The sequence below is a fragment of the Asterias rubens genome, chromosome 10, assembly GCF_902459465.1.
Source record: "Asterias rubens chromosome 10, eAstRub1.3, whole genome shotgun sequence".
NCBI lineage: Eukaryota > Metazoa > Echinodermata > Asteroidea > Forcipulatida > Asteriidae > Asterias > Asterias rubens.
In genome coordinates this window covers 12366286-12386915 of record NC_047071.1, presented here as the reverse complement: position 1 = coordinate 12386915, position 20630 = coordinate 12366286, and the positions used below count along the sequence as shown (strand labels likewise).

Here is a 20630-nt window from a genome sequence, read left to right as displayed (position 1 = left end):
ATCAGTACTTCAATTACAGTACTTCAATCAACATGTCTACGTTATGGCAAGATTGTCATAGCTCTACAAGACATTGTAAACTTTTGGTAATTTCTCGTATTTGGTGGGATGAGTGCTTTTGACTATTAAATAGCATTGCCGTCTTCTTATTGACCCAGGTCACCTGACCTGGGGCACATTTTAATGGTAAGCAAATTTCCGTGCTTACTGTAGCAGAAAAATTTGCTCACAGGTTAGCAGAAAATTGGGCGGACATATTGCACGCCAGTTACCATGGATCTGCATTGTGACGTCATTTATTTTCGTGCAGTAAGCACAGTAAGGTTAGCATGCCTTTTCGTGTGCTTACGGTTAGCAGCACTATGAAATGGAAATCGCACAGTAAGCACAAAATCGACCGCTAAGCAGCGCTATGAAATTGGGCCCTGATTTCATAGAGCTGTTGGAGCAACCAAAAAAAGCTTTAAAATGAGGAACGTGGGTTCAAATCCCACCCAACACCTGTTTTGAATATGAGAGATCATGGGTTCAAATCCCACCCAACACCTGTTTTGAATATGAGAGATCATGGGTTCAAATCCCACCCAACACCTGTTTTGAATATGAGAGATCATGGGTTCAAATCCCTCCCAACACCTGTTTTGAATATGAGAGATCATGGGTTCAAATCCCACCCATTGAACATGAGAGATCTTTGTTGAAAAGTTCCTTTTTGACGAATCGCCCAATTATTTGCTTGTTCTTGATATCATGTTTTGACAGCTGAAGAGAGATTTACCAAAAGCTTACACTGGGCTTGATGTTTTAATCTACATTACATTTACATAAATTATCTATGTACAATCATATACATATAATTCCCATTTTAATCGACCCTTATTCTGGAATGTTACTCTTTTATATATGTTATTTTTTTACATTAATTTGGCATTTTTACATGTTGTAAAAAGGTGTTATTAATAAGCCCATCCCTTCCACTTTGCAAACATCCAAACAAAAAATTTCTTAAAAATAAATATGAATATTGAATATAATCTTTAGTTGGCTTATTCCAAAAGTTACAGGGAATTCAGCATTTGTGAACAACCGCTTTATATTTAAACTTGTTTGTTGTGCTGTTGCATCATTCTTCTTCACAAGCTTGTCTCTTGAATTTGAAATTGAAAGAAATCTGTGCAGAATAAGGACCATAGTGCAAACTGGCTTAGCACTATTTCATAAAGCTGACCGAAAAAAAATCTTTCTTAATCAGGAAACAGGTTACCAGCCAAAACAATGTGTAGTAAATTGTTTGAGTCAGGTTGCCTGCTCATTTTTGCTTAGCAGACAAATTTGCTCAGCAGAATGTTCTCCTACTTGCAAAATAGGGCCCTTTAACGATCGACTACGCCATGATGTTTTGAAATGTGTGAGTCATACTTCCCCCCCACACTCCCCCCTCCCCCCCCCCCACACTCCCCCCTTCCTGAAAAATAAATAAATAAAATAATTAAATACCCACTTGAGATCCGAATTCCAAACGATCCCGTTCCCAAACTTCATTCTTGACCCCCTATATCAGCTGCTTAGTCTTCAGTCTCGCCAGCAGGCAATGAACTGGCCAACTGGTCTGGTATATTCTTCAGGTGGTCTGCCCAGTGGTAGTTGTAGGTCACACATGTATCGGAGACGGGCAGAGGCTCATGTTTGGTGTAGTACATCATGTAGAAGTTGCACATCTCATCATTTGTGGTCGGTCTGATTCAATAGAGAAAATAATAAATAGTTGCTTCTTACATGTACATGTTAACATATGTATAACGCTCGTCAGTGTTGTAGCCACGGTGGGCGGTGGTGGGCGGTGCTGGGCAGGCCTGTCCAGGACTCACAATTTTTGCCAAGCACTTTGATTGAGCAAAATACAATGTGCCGCCCAGCACAGATTTCAAAATATTGTGCATTCTCTGAGGCACAGCATAATGATAAGGAGTACGAAATGTCACAGCTAAAGAACACTGTCAAAAGGCCAATCAACTTATTACATGTATACATGGCCACAAACATTATGCCATAAGGTGACCAGTTTGGAAACCTGGGGTGGATTTCACAAAGGTAGTCCTAATTTAGGACTAGTCCTAGACAATGCTAAGAGATAGGACTGGTCCTAAGTTAGGACCAGTAACTCATCCAAACTTAGTACTGGTCCTATCTCTTAGCATTGCCTAGGACTAGTCCCAAGTTAGGACTACCTTTGTGAAATCCACCCCTGGATCCACTTCAGCAATAATGGCCCATGATTAGCCATGAATAATTTTATTGATCAGCTCGCCCTTGGTGGACTTTAAATAAATTTGATTTTTTGTTTTCCCATCACCTAAAATTGGTCTAGCTTCAACCCTGTCGCTCATATCCGTCACTCACTGACACTCAATGCCTTTCAACAGTTGGTATTTTCATATGCTTAAGGTATTTTTGAGCGAAAAGAGGATTTAAAGAGTATAAGAATAGGAAAAAAAAACAGAAAAAGTAATTGGAAAGTCTTGTTGCAAGACGTTTCTCGTTTTCCTATCACACACAGCGCAGCCACAGCGCCAGCATCGCCCGTAACGAGAAACGTCTTTCACCGAGACTAGCGCGTAATATCCGAAAACAACCGGTTATAAACAACTCCATCTGGTCATTATCAACCGTTAAAACACCCCCATGTGATGCGCTCTCCACCAATAGGAAGAGCAAAACTGTCTGAGGTATTTATGAATGAAGATTTATGTCCAAATCGAAATTGAAAAATAAAACTGCAATGCCATGGCTATGACTGCATTGTTTACTGTGACTGTCTACTCACCCAATGAATGTATCTGTGTTTCGATCACTCTCAAACGTACACCTCATGGCCTGAAGGAGATCATTCAACATAGAAATTACAACAACAAAAAACATGCAGAAGTATATGTAGTTCATGCAATACAACTGAAGTACTGTTTCTACAGGGGGTCCAATTTCCGCTCAATTTATATCACCCAGACATATTTTTGTTGCTGAAATGGTTTGTTTTTTTCTTCTTTTTCCCCATTTCTTTCTTGTAAAAGTGTCTAAAAAATTAATATAAGGATGTATCGTAAACTTGGGTGTGATCCCTGACCACTAGGCAGTTAACGGTTTTATGGCTTCTGACTAGCACCCCTAAATAAAGATATTGACAAAATAGGGAGACCTCCAACATGAGGCCAGATAGTTCGGTTGGTAGGGCCCATGCAACTTAATCTAGAGGTCATTGGTTCAAATCCCGCTCTGGTCATTTTTTCTTTGTTCAACTCAAAATTATTTAAAAATGTTCCCAGTCGGCTTATCACTTTAAAAAAGGGTGTATATTTATTTGGAAAAAAAATAACATAAACAGGTATTTGGTCTTGTGTTAGAAACATACTATAGGCTATTAAAGGCAGTGGACACTATTGGTAATTATAAATAATTAGTAGCATAAAATTTTACTTGGTAATGAGTAATGGGGAGCTGTTGATAGTATAAAACATTGTGAGAAACGGGTCCGTCTGAAGTGACAGGTTTTTTGAGAAAGAAGTAAATTTCCATGAGTTTGATTTTGAGACCTCAAGCATCTGAAAGCACACAACTTTGTGTGACAATGTCATTTTTCTTTCATTATTATCTCGCAAGTTTGACAACCGATTGAGCTCAAATTTTCACAGGTTTGTCATTTTGTGCATACATGTACGTTGGGATAAACCAAGTGAGACTACTGGTTTTTGACACTTACCAATAGTGTCCAATGTCTTTAAACGCATAAGGAAACATTAATGTTAATTCAGGTCGTGATCTTTGTCCTTGCTTGAGAGGAACTAAATCTTGCAGCCATTTCTGATCGCTACACATGTATGTTCTGAAGGGGTAAAGGAATCATTGTCAGGCACTCAAGCCTAATTGATTGCTAATAATTAATTGAAATCAACAGCTACTCTTACCAATGTGTCGCCTTTCTCGACGGTGAAGTCAGGGTTAGAAACGGGATAAAACATCTTTAAACAAACAAAAAACAAGAACTGGTTATTGTTTGTTTGGGGGTTTTGGGGTGGGTTTTTTTTCTTCATTTTTTTTCTTCTTTTTCATATGACATTTTCAATCTTTGTTTTCCTACCTCCAGGAATTCAACTAAAAGAAGCAGATTCTAAGACAATGCTGATAACACAACCACATCACACGTAAACGATTGAACAGCAATGAGCATTTTTCTACATCACTGGAATGTGATCTACGGTCAAGACTTCCAGCGTAGCCAAATTTCAAAAGGTGTTTCCAGTCAGGAAATTTTTCTCTCACTATGTACAATGTATGGAGCGCTATTGTGGCAGTTCAAAATAAGTACATGTACCTTAAAGTATGTGTATTTCATACACAAGATTACTTTGCAAACAGAACGGTTTCACCATGAACACAAGTATGCAAGTAAGATAACCATAACAAATCAAGGTGTGATGGTATGTTTTGGCTACAATTGTCTTCCAGTAGCCCTACTCAAAACAGGAGCCAACAGCTTCATTGTATAGTTCCCACAGAAGTCGCTCCAAATCTGATAATAAGTTTTTAGTTTTAAGGCACTGTACACGTTTGGTTATTACTTAAAATATATGTTAGCATAAAACCTTACTTGGTAACGAGCAACGGAGAGCTGTTGATAGTTTTTGAGGAAGAGGTAATTTCTCACTAAAGTAATAAAATACTTCAAGCTAGAAGCCTTTTATTCCCATCTGAAAGTACACTATTTTGTACAAAAAAGGTGTTTTTTTCTTTCATCATTTTTCTGTCAACTTCAATGACTAATTGAGTCCAAATTTTCACAGGCTTGTTATTTTATGCATATATGTTGGGATACACCGAGTGAGAATGGTCGTTGACAATTATTACCAAACATCTTTTGGACTGTGACTGATGCATCAAAGTGTAGGATTTTGCCTTCTTGATCTTGCATTGGAACGTTCAAACAAAACACGCTTTTAGAGAAGTGCGAATTCCCCTATTGACAACCTTCTCCATACCTGTGGTAGTTGTGGGCTCCTCTTGCCTATCTCTTCCCATTCATCATTTCGGATGCGATATCCAGACACCACTTCACCTGTGATGAAAGTTAGTTAAGATATATCATTTGGTTTTGCCTTAGGGCTATGTCACATGAGGCAATTTACAAGCAAACAGGGCCCAAATTCATAGAGCTGCTAAGCACACAAATTTGCTTAGCATGAAATTTTTTCCTTGATAAAAACTGGGATACCAACCAAATTTTATTTGTTGCATTTTGCTTGTTACTGGTATTCAGCTGTAGTTTGCCCTTCCTGAAAATCAAGTGGAAATTTGTTTGGTAATCCTGTTGTTATCGAGGCAGAAATTTCATGCTAAGCAAGTTTTTTGTGCTTAGCAGCTCTATGAAATTGGGCCAAGTTCCAGCCAAGTTCAAAGAGAATCCATTCACATTTGAATGCTCACATATTATTCTTGGGGATCATAAGACATTGTTTATAAGACATTGTTTGAAAAATGACTCAGGTGCTACCAAAGTGGTCAGGTGTCATGCACTGCAGTTGGTTGCCTGTAAAAGCTGCCTGTAAAAGTTGCACTTTGTATTGACACTATTGGTAATTACTCAAAATAATTATTAGCATAAAACCTCACTTGGTAAAGAGTAATGGGGAGAGGTTGTAACATTTTGAGAAACGACTCTCTCTGAAGTGACGTAGTTTTCGAGAAAGAAGTTATTTTCCACGAATTTGATTTCGAGACCTTAACATTTAGAATTTGAGGTCTCCAAATCAAGCATCTGAAAGCACACAACTTCGTGTGCCAAGGGTGTTCTTTCTTTCACAGTTATCTCGCAACAACGACGACCGATTGAGCTCAAATTTTCACAGGTTTGTTATTTTATGCATATTTTGAGATACACAAAGTGAGAAGACTGGTCTTTGACAATTACCAATAGTGTCCACTGTCTGTAAGCCCGGTTCATACTTCCTGCGAATGCGAAGGCGAAGCGAATTTTGGTGACGCAACAATTGGTACGCGCTCCTTTTCCCTTTGGGACGCGATGAAATTCGCATCGCCCGAAGCATTCGCAGGAAGTATGAACCAGGCTTTAAGGAGTCTTTTATTTTATTTTTTTTCTCAACTGCAGTTATCCAGCTTATCTTTTGGGCACTTACTCCATAAGAAGGGTCATTTAGTATGTTTCAATATTAAGCCATTTGCGAGTTAGATTTAATAAAGTATTCTACAATTACTTGCTCAGTCACAACTTACCACTTACATTTTAATTCCTCAGACTATAGAACTAGGTGCTATGGTTCAGGGCAAGCTTTTGTGTAGCAACATTGGTAAAATTGTGCCATACACACGAATTCAGAACTGGTATGGGTGTCCACCCTTTTGCGAAACTATGCAAAAGCTTGCCCGAACCATAGTCTGAGGAATTAAAATTGAAGTGGTAACTTGTGATCAAGCAAAAGAACATTAAAATCTTATTAATTTCAGATTAATCGGTTTGCTCTTACCAAGTTTGTGTGTGTGCACTCTGTAAGCAAATGGGTAGAGTACGCTAGCGTCGTCATAGAGACAGGCTGCCTCCAGGTTAGCTTGAGAAATAAAGAACAAATTTGGGTTAGTCAGTTTGAATTCTGTCTGTAAAATTACTTTGGCAAGTGTTGGTGTTCTTGATAGTAATAATATTAATAGCAATGTATTTATATTTGTAAATTGCTTTCAAGACCAGAGCACTGCAGTGTCATTTGAGCTCAAATTTTTGCAGGTTTGTTATTTGATGCATATGTTGAGATACACCAACTGTGAAGGCTAGTCTTTGACAATTACCAATAGTGTCCACTGCCTTTAAAGATGCTATGTCAGAGTTTTTAATGTTTGGGGCTAAAAATCTCACATAGCATCTTTAAGCAGACAATACTGCTTGACAAATTTCTTTGCAAAGCAAAAATAGAGTCAGGCACCAGCCTTAGCAACACAAATTTAATTTAAATTGGACTGGTAGGCCTTCATGAAACCTGATTCTGCGCTTAGCAAGTTTTTTGTGCTGACAGGCTTCTTGAAAGGGCCCTGGTCCTTATGACTAATCACTAAAACATTAAGGGCTAACCCTGTTTTTGTGAATGGTCTGATTCAGAACTTATACTGTCATAATTGCCTTACTTGTTTCATGTGCTTTAATGTTGCCATCATTTGTCACCATGAAGTACACCCCAGCTTTGTGTTCCTGCCTGAAAATTAAAATGGAATTACAAATTTTGTAAATTATCAAACATTTTAATTTCCCTTCTTTTTTTGTTCGCTTCTCCAAAACCCTGCATCAGATTTTAGAAACATTTTCACAAAATTCAAGGCTCATTTTCCTGTGTGACTTTATATTTAACTTCAAATATTCTTGGGGGAAAAATGCAAGGCTCATTTTGCCCATTTTTGCTACAAAAATGCTAGGCTAACCCCTGCTTGGGATACCCAAAATTGTTGTTGTTTCCCTCATTTTGTTATCAAAAATTGATGAAAATACTGGTTCAAAATTTTATAAAATTTCACCCTTGGTTTTTTTTTGCCATTTTGGTCCCAATTGTTTTTAAATGATGGGCTTACCAATGCTTATACTTGACAAAAACTCAGTAAAAAGATTTTTTGGACATACCACCTCGATGCTGTTATATTAACGCCACACTAGACTTGGTTCCAAGTCTTTGATCACAATACACATCAAACTCCAAACCCACCCAACTCCCTCCCATGTCACACAACATTATTTCTTCTGTTGTTAGTGTCATTCTACATTATTCAAAATTATGCAAATTGGATTTGAACTTACTGTTGGAATGTCATTTGCATATCAATGCCCGAGTAGTCACGTGAACCATCTACAAACAGAAAACAACCAATAATGGGTAAAGTTATTATACCGCTATGGCTTATAGTGTCACACTCACCTTTGTTTGTCTTTGAAATTTCAAAGATTTTTTTTCTCTAGAAGAGCATACTGTTGAGTTGAAATCAACGGTTTTTTTTTAGAACCACTCACAGTCACACTCATTAGAGATTATCAATACATGGTGTTACCACAAACCTTTCTGTATTGTATTTTAATTTTGGTTTTTACCCAACACTAGTTGGTAAGACACTGCTCTAGAATTGCAAGGGTCGTGGGTTCGAATCCCACCCGAGTAACATGCCTGTGATATTTTTTCACAGGACTCGGGGAAAGTACTGAGTATACAGTGCTAACACACATCGGTGTATGGGTAAAAACCAAAATTAATATTCTTTATCCCCGATGCAAATTTAACATCTATATTGTATTTGTTGCTGGGGAACCTTAGAAAGCCTACCTTTGAATTTGTCTACATTGTTGTAATGCACCTGTAGAACAAGGTAATCAATGCCGGTGATGCCTCCAACCTCAAAGCCAACATCTAGATATAAATGTCAAAATGTAGGAGTTATTATATGAAGTGGGGGAAACGCATAATTAGGCCAATGACGAAAGTTAATCAGAAAGAGGGCGCTATATCAGGCAATAATGTGTTTGCCTATCGGGTAGACTAAAAGCCACGATCACTGGCACCAAGTCTAGCATCAGTGGCGTAAGGGGGAACGTGCAACACTCCCTCTCAAAAAACAAAACAAAAACAACAAAAAACAGTAAACTACATCTTTAATTGCCCAGAAGTGCCCCTTGCCCATATTGGTGCAGCCCCCTTGTGCCCCTTGGCAAGTGTATAGTTTCAATAGTTCCACATTTATTTAAGCCAGAATGGCTTTTGCTTCCTTTTTAATTTTAATACGACAGATCTTTTAAACCATGAACCACTTTTCTAAGTTTGATGCATTGTTTCATATGAAAGTATGACAAATTGGTATACCCAGGGTTAGGCAGGGTTACCACTGAAGTATGAAGGTGGTCAAAACAAATTCAAGAAATTGTCTTGGAAATTTGCCCGATGGTAAAGTTCATAGAATTGTGAAACCATGATTTTAAGCGCTTTCAAAAGAGCAGTATCCATTGTGTGACTGCACACAGCATCAACATCCCTTAGTTCCGACACCCCAAGTCATGTGGTTATGAAGAAAAAAAGTGGGGAAAAAAAATATATTTCCAAAAATTTGAGAAAATCTGAGAAACGTATTGTAGCGGAATATGCGTTGCGTGCTAGGGGGGAATTTCCCTTTTTGACTCCCGTACGTGGCAGACCGTGTTAGTTCGCAAAGTAATAGGAAACCACGCAATTTCGAGGCTAATGTGTGTGGATCATTGTATTCTACTTTTAAAACATCTTTCTAATCATAGGCATTCTATAAAAATGGTTACATACGCTTTTCAAAGACCAACTCGACCGATCCAAGGCAACGTATTCCTTTAAAGATGCTATGTCAGATTTTTGGCCGATTTGACCCCAAAATTTTGATTTAAAATTCAATAGGTATTTTGATGGGGGTCGAGAAAGTTACAAGCTTTCATTTTAGCCATTGCTCGAAAAAGTCCGCCAATTATTAGTAGCAGTGAAATAAAGTGCTCAAAATTAGTTTTTGTCGGGATCCCGACAATTTATCACGTGACCAATTCTTATGTGTTTTTATATAAGAAACCTTTTAAATCTTTGTCATGGTTCCTGACCATAAAAAGTAAAAGTTTAATTTTGTGTCGTTAGATCGGGTGATACTCTTTGAAATACCATTCACTCAAAAAATTCTATTTTTTAATGTTTGGGGCAAAAAATCTTACATAGCATCTTTAAGCTTTGGGATGGGGAGTGTTTTTTCATGATTCACTTACCGTTTGGTAGTTTAAGTGCTGGAGCATCCATGGCCCAAGCGTACAGGATCTTTTCACCCATCAGACATGGAGGGTTGCCTCCAGCCCCTTCCATCTCGCCGCAGTTCCTGCACAGTCAAAACAAACACAGAGAAATTGGTTACCAATAGAAATTAGTTCAATTCTATCAGGGACTCATTGCAGCTCAGTTTTCCTCATTCTTCAACTGTCTCAAATTTTACGGTTTTAAGCCATTGGACACTTTCTCCACAGAACAAAAATTTAAAGTTCACAGATTTACAAGTAACTTAGTTTACAGTAGAAAGACTTCCCTTTAAATATATTTCCATGAAATGTTTTACTTTTTGAGAAAACATTAAAACAATTATCGATTTTCGATATCGAGAATAACGGATATATTTTAAACACATGTCAAGACACGGCGAAACGATGACCGATAGAGCCTTTTATTTTCACAGGTTTGTTTTTTGATATGTAAGTTGTGATACACGAAGTGTGAGCCTTTGGACAATACTGTAATACCGGTGTTGTGCGATTGCTTTAAAAATGGCTGGCTTTTGGTTTTCCTATGGGGATGTGAGGTTTATATAGACCCCTTATTGCATCGTTTGTTTGCCTGATTTCGTTTACTTGAGTATAAGGTTTCCGACGAAGAAACAACCACCAAAGTAACCAAACACGCTAATCTTGCTCTTTTTATTGATGTAAAAGGCAGTGGACACTATTGGTCATTGTCAAAAACTAGCCTTCACAGTTGGTCTCGCTCAACATATGCATAAAATAACAAACCTGTGCAAATTTGAGCTCAATCGGTTGTCGAAGCTGCGAGATACTAACGAAAGAAAAACACCCTTGTCACACAAAGTTGTGTGCGTTCAGATGCTTGATTTCGAGACCTCAAATTCTAAATCTGAGGTCTCGAAATCAGATTCTCAGAAAATTACTTCTTTCTCGAAAACTACTCCACTTAAGAGGGAGTTGTTTCTCACAATGTTTTATACTACCAACCTCTCCCCATTACTCGTTACCAAGTAAGGTTTTATGCTAATAAATATTTTGAGTAATTACAAATAGTGTCCACTGCCTTTATAAGTATACTCTGATTAGTTGAACAAAACTGCCGTATTTATTAGGAAGAAATAGAGCCAATTTTGAGAGCGACCGTCTGATTTTGTGTCAAACATTTCAGTTCTAATTGCCTCATGCACGATCTGGAGTTTTTCAACTTCAACAGTAACTTTTATTTGCCCGACTTTGTGGATTTAAACTGTAAGTAGGCCACTTGGAATTTAATATAGTATCCCTATAGGAGCTTTTACATTATTCTGTGATTCTTGTTTTACGTTTTCTTAATGTTGACTATAATAAATGCATGGAAAATTGTCAGCTTTATGCAAGAGCAGTTCTGATTTTGCCCAGGCTTGTTCCGGTGGACACAATAAATGTACACGTTTATTGAGACAATACATGTTGAGTCTTGACATGATTTTGGGGAATACTGTGGCGTATTGGGATTCATTGAGATTCTTTCCCTTCACGTTTCTACACGTTTGGTAATTACTCAGTACAAATATTTACTTGAAAACTGACTTAGTAACAAGCATTGGAGAGCTGTTGATAGTATAAAACGTTGTGGGAAATGACTCCCTCTGAAGTATTTTGATAAAGAGGTTATTTCTCACTAAAATAATAAAAGACTTCTAGCTAGAAGTGTTTTATTCCTATCTGAAAGCACACAAATACGTCTAATAAGTGTGTTTTTTCTTTCATCATTTTCTCAAAACTACGATGACCGATTGAGCCCAAAATTTTCACAGGCTTGTTATTTTATGCTTATGATGGGATACTCAAAATGAGAAGACTGTTCTATGACAATTTCCAAAGGTGTACCTTCCCTTTAAAAGTAAAGTATTATTGGTACAATTTTACAGAAAAAAGAGCAACAGTTAAAGAGCAGTTTGTAATATTTCTAGCCATTGGACACTTTCGGTAAAAAAAAAATAAAAAGTTCACAGATTTACAAATAATTTACAGGGTTTACAGAAGGTAATGGTGAAAGACTTCTCTTGAAATATTATTCCATGAAATGCTTTATTTTTTGAGAAAACATTAAAACAACTTTATCAATTCTCGATAGCGAGAATTACGGATTTATTTTAATAACATGTCATATGACACGGCGAAACGTGCGGAAACAAGGGTGGGTTTTCCCGTTATTTCTCCCGACTCCGATGACCGACTGAGCCTAAATATTTACAGAATTGTTATTTTGTATATAAGTTGTGATACACGAAGTGTGCGCCTTGGACAATACTGTTTACCGAAAGTATCCAATGGCTTTAACAGGAAAGCTCGAGTATTAATTTACAACATTAATCAGTCGTATTCAACTTTTTTAAACGTTTGGTAATCAGTAATCACTCAATCAAATTAATGGCAGTAAAAGCTTTTGGTTTAGAAGCCTATACACATCAGCTTTCGATAATATAAAGAAATGTTTGAACCAGTTCACTTCGAAGTAATGTTGTTCTAAATATAAAGTATCAGTTGTTGTGCCCCTTGACATTTGAATCTGAGAAGTGTAACCGCGATAACACTTCTCAGATTGTTTGTACATTGGAGATTATTCTTCCTGCGTGGACATAACCTCTCCAGACTTTCGTCGATATCTAGAAACGCGCCTTTTAATCATGACGCAAATGACGCTCGCAGTTTGTGCGCTGATCAGCAGATTGTGCGTTCACATTTACTGCATTTTTTGCTTCGATGGCACATAAAAAAGAACAGACGCACGATCATGCAAATAGCCGTACAATTGCCGTACAAAATTTCAAGCTTTTGTATTGGTTTGTACATAAACATGGATGCGCCCACATGGCTTCAAAACTTTAGTGCGTGTATAACGGGGTGTTAGCGCTCTAGTCTAGTCAATATAGCTCTATGTATAAAACATTGTGAGAAACGGCTCCCTCTGAAGTAACGTAGTTTTCGAGAATGAAGTAATTTTCGACGAATTTGATTTTGAGACCTCAGCATTAGATTTTGAGGTCTCGAAATCAAGCATAATATTCTGAAAGCACACCTTCGTGTGACAAGGGTGTTTTTTTCTTTCATTGTTATAGATCTCGCAACTTCGACGACTAAATGAGCTCAGATTTTCACAGGTTTGTTATTTCATGCATATGTTGAGATACACCGAGTGAGAAGACTGGTCTTTGACAATTACCAATAGTGTCAAGTGGCTTTGACGCAGAATACGAATTTGCGACAAAAAGAAGAAATTTAATTGCCAAATACAACACTTACCATACGTCATCTATGCCACCCGGCATAGAACAGCCGAATAATATCATGTGGTGAGCAGTGTTCTTTTGAGCCAACGGGTCATATCCAACTGAAAAAGAGGGAAAATTTAATATTTTTTTAAAATCAAAATTTCATTACTCAGGACATAGGACAAGGATCAACTGAAAGATAATTTCGATGAAATATTTGGGAAAAGGTATGAAATTTTTAAATTCAAAAAATTGTGTATCTTTTTCTGACAACTGTGTTTCTAAATACTTTGCCATTTCCTCCCCCAACTTAATTCGCAGATGTTTCTAGGTGCCACCTTTATGCTTGGATCCCATGAGAAAACGTGTTCAGAGAGCGAAGAAATAGTGCGCTTTCAATCTTCCCTTAAATTGTTTTCACTTGAGTAGGCGGTGATCAGATGAGAGATCAATGTCCGAGGAGCGTCGTGGGTTTGTCTGTCATCGTGACCGATGGAAGGCCCTTAATTCCGGCTGCTGATTCGTTCGGTTTCGCACGACCGACTTTCTCACTTGCCTCAATAATTTACCGCGCGGTGTGGGGGTCTGCTCTTCGGCTAGTCTTGGTGCAAGACGTTTCTCGTTTCCTTTTCACGCACACCGCGGCCAATTCACCGACAGCGCGCGCGCCGACTCACCTGACTTTAGTTCACTCACTGTTTCTCCGGGGCGGTGAGTGGACTATAAGTCAGGTGAGTCGGTGCGCGCGCTGTCGGTGAATTGGCCGCGGTGTGCGTGAAAAGGAAACGAGAAACGTCTTGCACCAAGACTACTCTTCGGCTAGAGGCATGGCAAGTTGCAAGCACCACGCTTTGAATTCACCAGGGCTCAATTTCATAGCGCTGCTTCAAGCACATTTTGTGCTTACTGTAGCAGACAAATTTGCTAGGGGTGCAAGCGTATTTCACATGTTGTAGCAGAAAAATAAGGCGACCATATTGCTCGTTCACCGTGGATTTGCATTTTGTGACGTCGTATATTTTCGTGCAGTTAGCACAAGGTAAGCATGCCTTTTCGTGTGCTTACGGTTAGCATCGCTATGAAATGGAAATCGCACAGTAAGCACAAAATCGACCTCTAAGCAGCGCCATGAAATTGGGCCCAGGTAACATTAATCACATGGTGGTAACGAACTGTACGGTACTGCATGTAGTACTTGATATACAGTAGGGCCTATACCGTGGGTTCAAGCATCGTTTTCGGCTCAGTGGTACGAGGTTGAAAAACCATTCTTCGACCCACGGTAACACTGTACTGCATGCGTGTCTATTTTGTTATTCACGCCACATGTGAAATTTAAAGCGGTGTGCTTGATTGCCTGCGTAAAGAGCCTCGAGACAAGGCTACTCTTCGGCTCATTGGTCGTTCCATCAGAACGGTCACCCTCCGTCGGGCAAAACGGCACGCATCAACATGAGAGTTTTTCTGCCCCAGAAGACGGCAATGTGACGCCATGGTGACGTGTCACGGGTCGTGTATTAAGAGTGAAGTTATGTTTTTGTAGTATACACAAAATGAAACGTTAGTTCGTCCGGTACAAATGGTGTAGGTCTATCTCGGTTCATTTTTCTCATTGGATCTTGGGGCATGGAGATAATGTGCCACGTATTATGCAAATATTTGTCTGTCCCTAAAAATAACCGTGATAAATGTGATTATGAGTGTTAAAAAAAAAAATGGGTTCATACTTATTGCAACATATCATATTTTAAACAGAAGACATGTTTCATCTTTAGGACAGAAAACAATCAGAATGATTAAAATTCCAAGAATGAATAATTTCGAAACCAATATTTCGGCCAGTCCCCGGAAGGTGTACGTTTAGTAATGACACCATATTGATGGCAATAACACTAATATGTTATAGAAGACTACAGCTGCAAGTTTTTATTCCATAGCGAAAAGGATATTGAGAAAAAGTTCACTTCGAAGTAAAATATTGTAATGTAAAACAATATCAGTTTTCATATTGTACATTTCTAATTATTTTCGCCGACATCCCAAAAGCGTGACCACCTTTTAAAAAACAATTTGTCACATGTTAGTTTGATTTGATCGTTTTACGAATAATCACAATGGAATTTCCCACATAATGCCAAAAGTAATCTGACATGAAATAACCTAAAAATACGATGATCACGAAGCTATAGGCTACATTCCCTAAAGGATACGTAAGTTTTAAATTCTTTCAATGGGTTTTGCTCATTGAACCTTACCCGAAAATTATGGAAAGAATAAAAACGCACCACTCGCATTCTATTCAAATTCAAAATGGCGGCGAGGATAGATGTGTGGGTTGTTGTTGTTGTAATATGGCATTCACTGGCGTGAATTATGGGTTCAAAGATTGCCATAAAAGTGGCATTCGATTCGGTCGTGCAGCACGTAGTCCATGAACCGTAATTTATCACAATTGAATCGTCTTTGTGATGTTTTTCATCGGTATGGCTACGGGGGGGGGGGGGGGGGGGGTTAATGAATGTCTGTTCCCGCGTAGGCTAATGGCGGAACAGTGAAGCGTGGTGACTCTCCACTAGCCATGTTTCAATGCACGCGGGAATTTACTGCGTGGCGATGAATATCTTAAACCCATTTTAACATTGCCATATATTTCAGTACAATATAAGCACTGTTTATTGTATTGTTTTACTTTATATAGGCCCAACTGCTTCTACACATTTCGTTTTGCACTTCTTTAAAAACAAAGTGTCGTCAAAATGGGTTCTCCTTTGGGTACCACACATGCAATGTGCGTCTGACTGAAAACTCCGACCTCCTTGCTCTATACGGTTAGCCAGTTCATGTTTCGCACCACGTATTCAATCCGGGACCGTTATTTTTTTTACCCATACACCGATACACACTCAGTACTTCCCCGAGTCGTGTGAACAAATATCACAGGCATATTACTCGGGTGGGATTCGAACCCACGACCCAAACAAAACCAACGATAAAATTTGACCTCTGTCCGTTTTGCCAAACTGACATTTATTTTGTCATTAAATCTTTAGATGCATTTTGTTGTTTGATTCATTCACTTATTGCTTTCTTGTATACGTGTATATTTAGCTTGTCCCTTTCATCTGATGATGACGTAGTTGTTGCAACGAAAGCTAATGCCGTTTTTTTATGAAGATGGTTTGGTCTACACCACAACGGCTATCTTATCAAACCTTTGCAACAGTCGCAGACATTTTGGCGTGATTGGCCAAATGGGGTTTCCTCATCCCCTTTATAAATTCTGTTTCATTGTAAATGTTATCAAAAAAGTCCTTCGTGTTTATAACCAATTGGTGTGTTTTGGGGGGTTTAGTCCTGAGCCGTATATCCAAAGGAAATCAGCACTTCAACCTTGACTTAATAACGATTTCTATTCAGATATTGGTTGCTTTGGATGTTGTTTGTGTGCATGGCAACACTGTGTGTGCATCATATTGTGTTCGGTGATTCAGCTGATGTTGCCATAGAAACGGTGGACAATCTAAATTGCCTTAATTTACAAAAGCTATGGATCGCGTGGGCACGTTGAATTTCCACTCATATTATGGTAAATTATGCCCCTGTCCGGTGTTTTTTTCTAGCGTTTGTGTTATTTTATGTTTTACTTGAAAGCGTTTGATGCTCTGATGTGGTTGTAATGTTATTTAGACAGTGGTTAGACTTTAACACCTGAATTTACTCGATATTGAACACGCATTAAGCTTCCAAATGGAGATTAAATATTTGAATTTGATTTTGTAGTCTCGAAATCAAGCATCTGAAAGCACACAACTTGTGCAAAAAGGGCGTTTTTTCACCCATTGTTATCTCGCAACTTATACGACCAATTCAGCTCAAATTTTCATATTATGTTGAGATACAGCAAGTGAGAAGACTGGTCTTTGACAATTACCAAAGTCCAGTGGCTTTAAACCAAGTGAGAAAACTGGTCTTGGATAAGTACCAAAGGTGTCCAGTGCCTAATCGAATCGACATGAAACTACTCATACACGGGAACACAGACTTGATAACACAATGTGATTACTAGCAAACGATGACAGACGTTCATTTCGCTACACACGTACGTCGGGCTTCTTCGTCTCGACAATCAATTATCATCTACTAATCGTTGTGTTGAAAACAATGTACCCCCACATCAATTATAGTTTCCTCTTTGTTTTAATTGATGAGGTACGACAAGCTCGTATCAAATTACGATAAGGGCTGTTCGATCTCCGGTGGGAATTGGTCGTGATGATGAAAAAGGCAGTGGACACTATTGGTAATCACTCAAAATAATTTTAATACTTGGTAACGGGAAATGGAGAGCTGTTGATAGTATAAAACTCTGAAGTAACGTAGTTTTCGAGAAAGAAGTAATTTTCCACGAATTTGCTAAATTGAGACCTCAGATTTAGATTTTGAGGTCTCGAAATCAAGCTTCTGAAAGCACACAACTTTGTGCGACAAGGGTGTTTTTTCTTTCCGTAATATCTCGCAACTTCGACGACCAATAGAGTTCAAATTTTCACAGGTTTGTTATTTTATGCATATGTAATTGAGATACACCAAGTGAGAAGACTGGTCTTTGACAATTACCAATAGTGTCTAGTGTCTTTAACAAGCCAGAAGGACAAAACTTAGGATTAAGTGAAGCCTTGGCTTTTGTACCCTAACCTATTTGTCTTTAAAAGACAAACTGCTAATAAGACTCACAAAGACAAAGACAATGGACAACAAGGGCAGACAGACACATCATACCATAGAGGGTGTACCATAGAGGGTGTACCAGCAAATACCAATAAGCAAGCCATCATTGGATTGACTCATACTATTAAAGTCATGAACTAAGTGACGTGAAGATTAAACAGAACCACTTATTCTAGTATATACTTACCGATTGATACAGAAATGTCATCCGAGAGCGGCATGGAGTAGCAGTAGTATGTATCAGGCTGCAAGAAAAGACAATGGCACTGGGTGATTACAACCTTATTCTAGAAACACATTTTAAAAACATCTTTGAGTAAGATGTTAAGTTTGCATCGGGGATTAATGATATCCATTTTGGTTTTACCCATAAACACAGATATGTGATAGCAGTGTATACTCATGTACTCAGTTCCGATGTGACAAAAATCACAGGTATATTACTCGAGTGGGATTCGAACACACGACCTTTGAGTAAGTGTTTCATCAAACACCAGTATCCACACTTGATGTGACTCAACATCATTTACATCCCATGAAATACCAAACTTCAAACTTCAGAAATTAGTCACCAGAGTCGAGAAAAGAGTGAACAGACTCTTGTATTTCAGGCATAACTTGTTGTACAGTGGAAGTTGTTTCACCATGACCATATTGAACAAGGTTATTATGCAATTAATAAATACACGTATGTTAAAGTCACCTGGAAATAGAATTTTGTTTATTCAAACATAAGAGTATATGCTTACGAACAATAAAACAATTTTTTTAGTAATTGTTTGTCACGATCTATATGTTTAAAAAATATATAAAGTTGTTTGGGGGCTGACTCCGCCTACCCCTTTTGTGACGTCAATCGAGGCAGACTTTGCCTGCAATGCGTATAGTAAACACACGTGCAAAGTACATGTACGTCCAAGTCGTGAGTTGGTACATTTCAAATAGTGTTTTTCTGCATTCAGCAGCAATACACCTGGTCGGCATTGCCGGAAAAAAACTATTTTTTATTTTTTAAACGTACAAACTCACGACTTGGTCCGTACATGTACTTTGCAATTGTGTTTACTCTACGCATTACAGGCAAAGTCTGCCTCGATTGACGTCACGAACAGCGCCCTCTCGGGTCGGGGTCTACTCTTAAATTGGTAAATAACATAAGAACTGATTTTTTAAAACCTTAGTTAACTGTTTATTCACATTCCACTCATCAAAACACACATATATTAGTGACAAAAGCTTTATTTTGAAAAAATACCACCTCCAGGTGACTTTAATATTTATGTTTAAAAAAATTCCAATATTGTGCTCCTTTATCACTCCATTGTATCTACATTAAATATATAGGAGAAAAACAATCGAACGACTCCAAAAACCAAAGGAATTGTTTGCCTTTAATCTTCTATTAATATTAATGTATTCTGCCATCGCAGAAACGATCAGAATGGTGTGGAATGATGAGAACACGCCACTAATTATGCCGTCATTTCGAGTAGTCTTTGAAGCGATTACAATAATTCAGTTTGTTTATCAAACACAAACACTCTCGCGATATTGAAAAAGGTCTTAATAAATGCTTGACACAAGTGGTTATTGAGAGAGGGAGCGACGGGGTGAGATTATGTAAATGCGGAGTGTAGGCCTACACCCTCTGTGTATAATCAAACTAATTGAAGTGATATTGACCAACAAACTTAATCTGGTTGTTAATTCTAGGCATTCGGTGTTCAAGACCACACTAATTTTAGCAGTGATAATTCCTAGTTTGTGTGTAAAATATTAACGTGTTTTAAAAAATAAAATCAACATCCCTTGCAATTGATAATATCAAAATCAGATCCTTTTGTTGCTGCACTCAATTTAATATTCATTATACCCGAATGTCATTTTTAATTTCGCATATATCATTTTGAATAAATTTGTAACTGCTCGTGTGATTTAGTAAAAATATAACAATATTTGATCAATCGAGGTATTAAGTAGTTTTTGAGATGGAGTTAAATTCACGCTGTGGCTGCCCTCCAATACGCGAAAATTGGAACAGCATGCAAGTGATCATTAAATTGACCAAGAACGAAGACGGCATGGAAATATTTATGTGATGTCTTAGAATAGACGGGCAATGCTATCGCACAGCGTAATGTTGAGAATTACCTTAGGGGGTCGAACTCCCGGCATGGTCAGGTTAACATCAAATAATCCATTGTCGTCAACAAACGGGATTTCCTCCTCCGAAGACGAAGACGGGTCGAAAAACTCCGGATTGTCTCCGTAAAGATTGTAGAAATAATCCAGATCGGGGTAGGCTCCCCAGCCACTGGCCGCGGCCACAGCAAGCAGGGAGAAAAGGAGAGACGAGCGAATCAAACTCAAGTCCGCCATCATTGCTAAGTAATAAGACTGTTCTGTTCCAGAGGGCTGATGATGATGCTGTGGCCGAAGATTATTATAAACAGGTTTGATGGTGCACGAAACGTACGTGTGGAGAAATTTATGGAACGCCAAAGAGGCATTTAATCATCGGTGATGGTCTTTTGCAACCGGTGATCAAATTTGTCATCGGTGGTGGTCCTATGCGATCGGTGATCAACTTTAGCGAGCGGTGATAAAACACGATCGGTGGTCCATTTTAGCGATCGGTCATGCATATTCATGATCGGTGATGGTATATAGCGATCGGTCATGCATATTCACGACCGTTGATGGCTTTTTGCAATCGGTGGTCAACTTTAGTGATCGATGGTGGCTTTTTGCAATCGGTCAACTTTAGTGATCGGTGGTGGCTTTTTGCAATCGGTCAACTTTAGTGATCGGTGGTGGCTTTT

General features: G+C 38.3%; 1 protein-coding gene across 1 annotated transcript; it reads right to left on the bottom strand.

Annotated features, from left to right (window-relative positions):
* Positions 1–1460: 1460 nt before the first annotated feature.
* On the bottom strand, positions 1461–20235 carry LOC117296047 (peptidylglycine alpha-hydroxylating monooxygenase-like). Its single transcript, XM_033778908.1, has 12 exons — positions 19960–20235; positions 17996–18053; positions 13112–13199; positions 9806–9912; positions 8361–8444; positions 7844–7892; positions 7183–7250; positions 6534–6614; positions 5031–5107; positions 3960–4013; positions 2825–2874; positions 1461–1737 (listed from the first exon to the last, which is right to left on the bottom strand). The coding sequence occupies exons 1-12, from the start codon at positions 20188–20190 to the stop codon at positions 1566–1568; spliced, it is 1119 nt and encodes a 372-aa protein (XP_033634799.1). The 5' UTR covers positions 20191–20235; the 3' UTR covers positions 1461–1565.
* Positions 20236–20630: the final 395 nt, after the last annotated feature.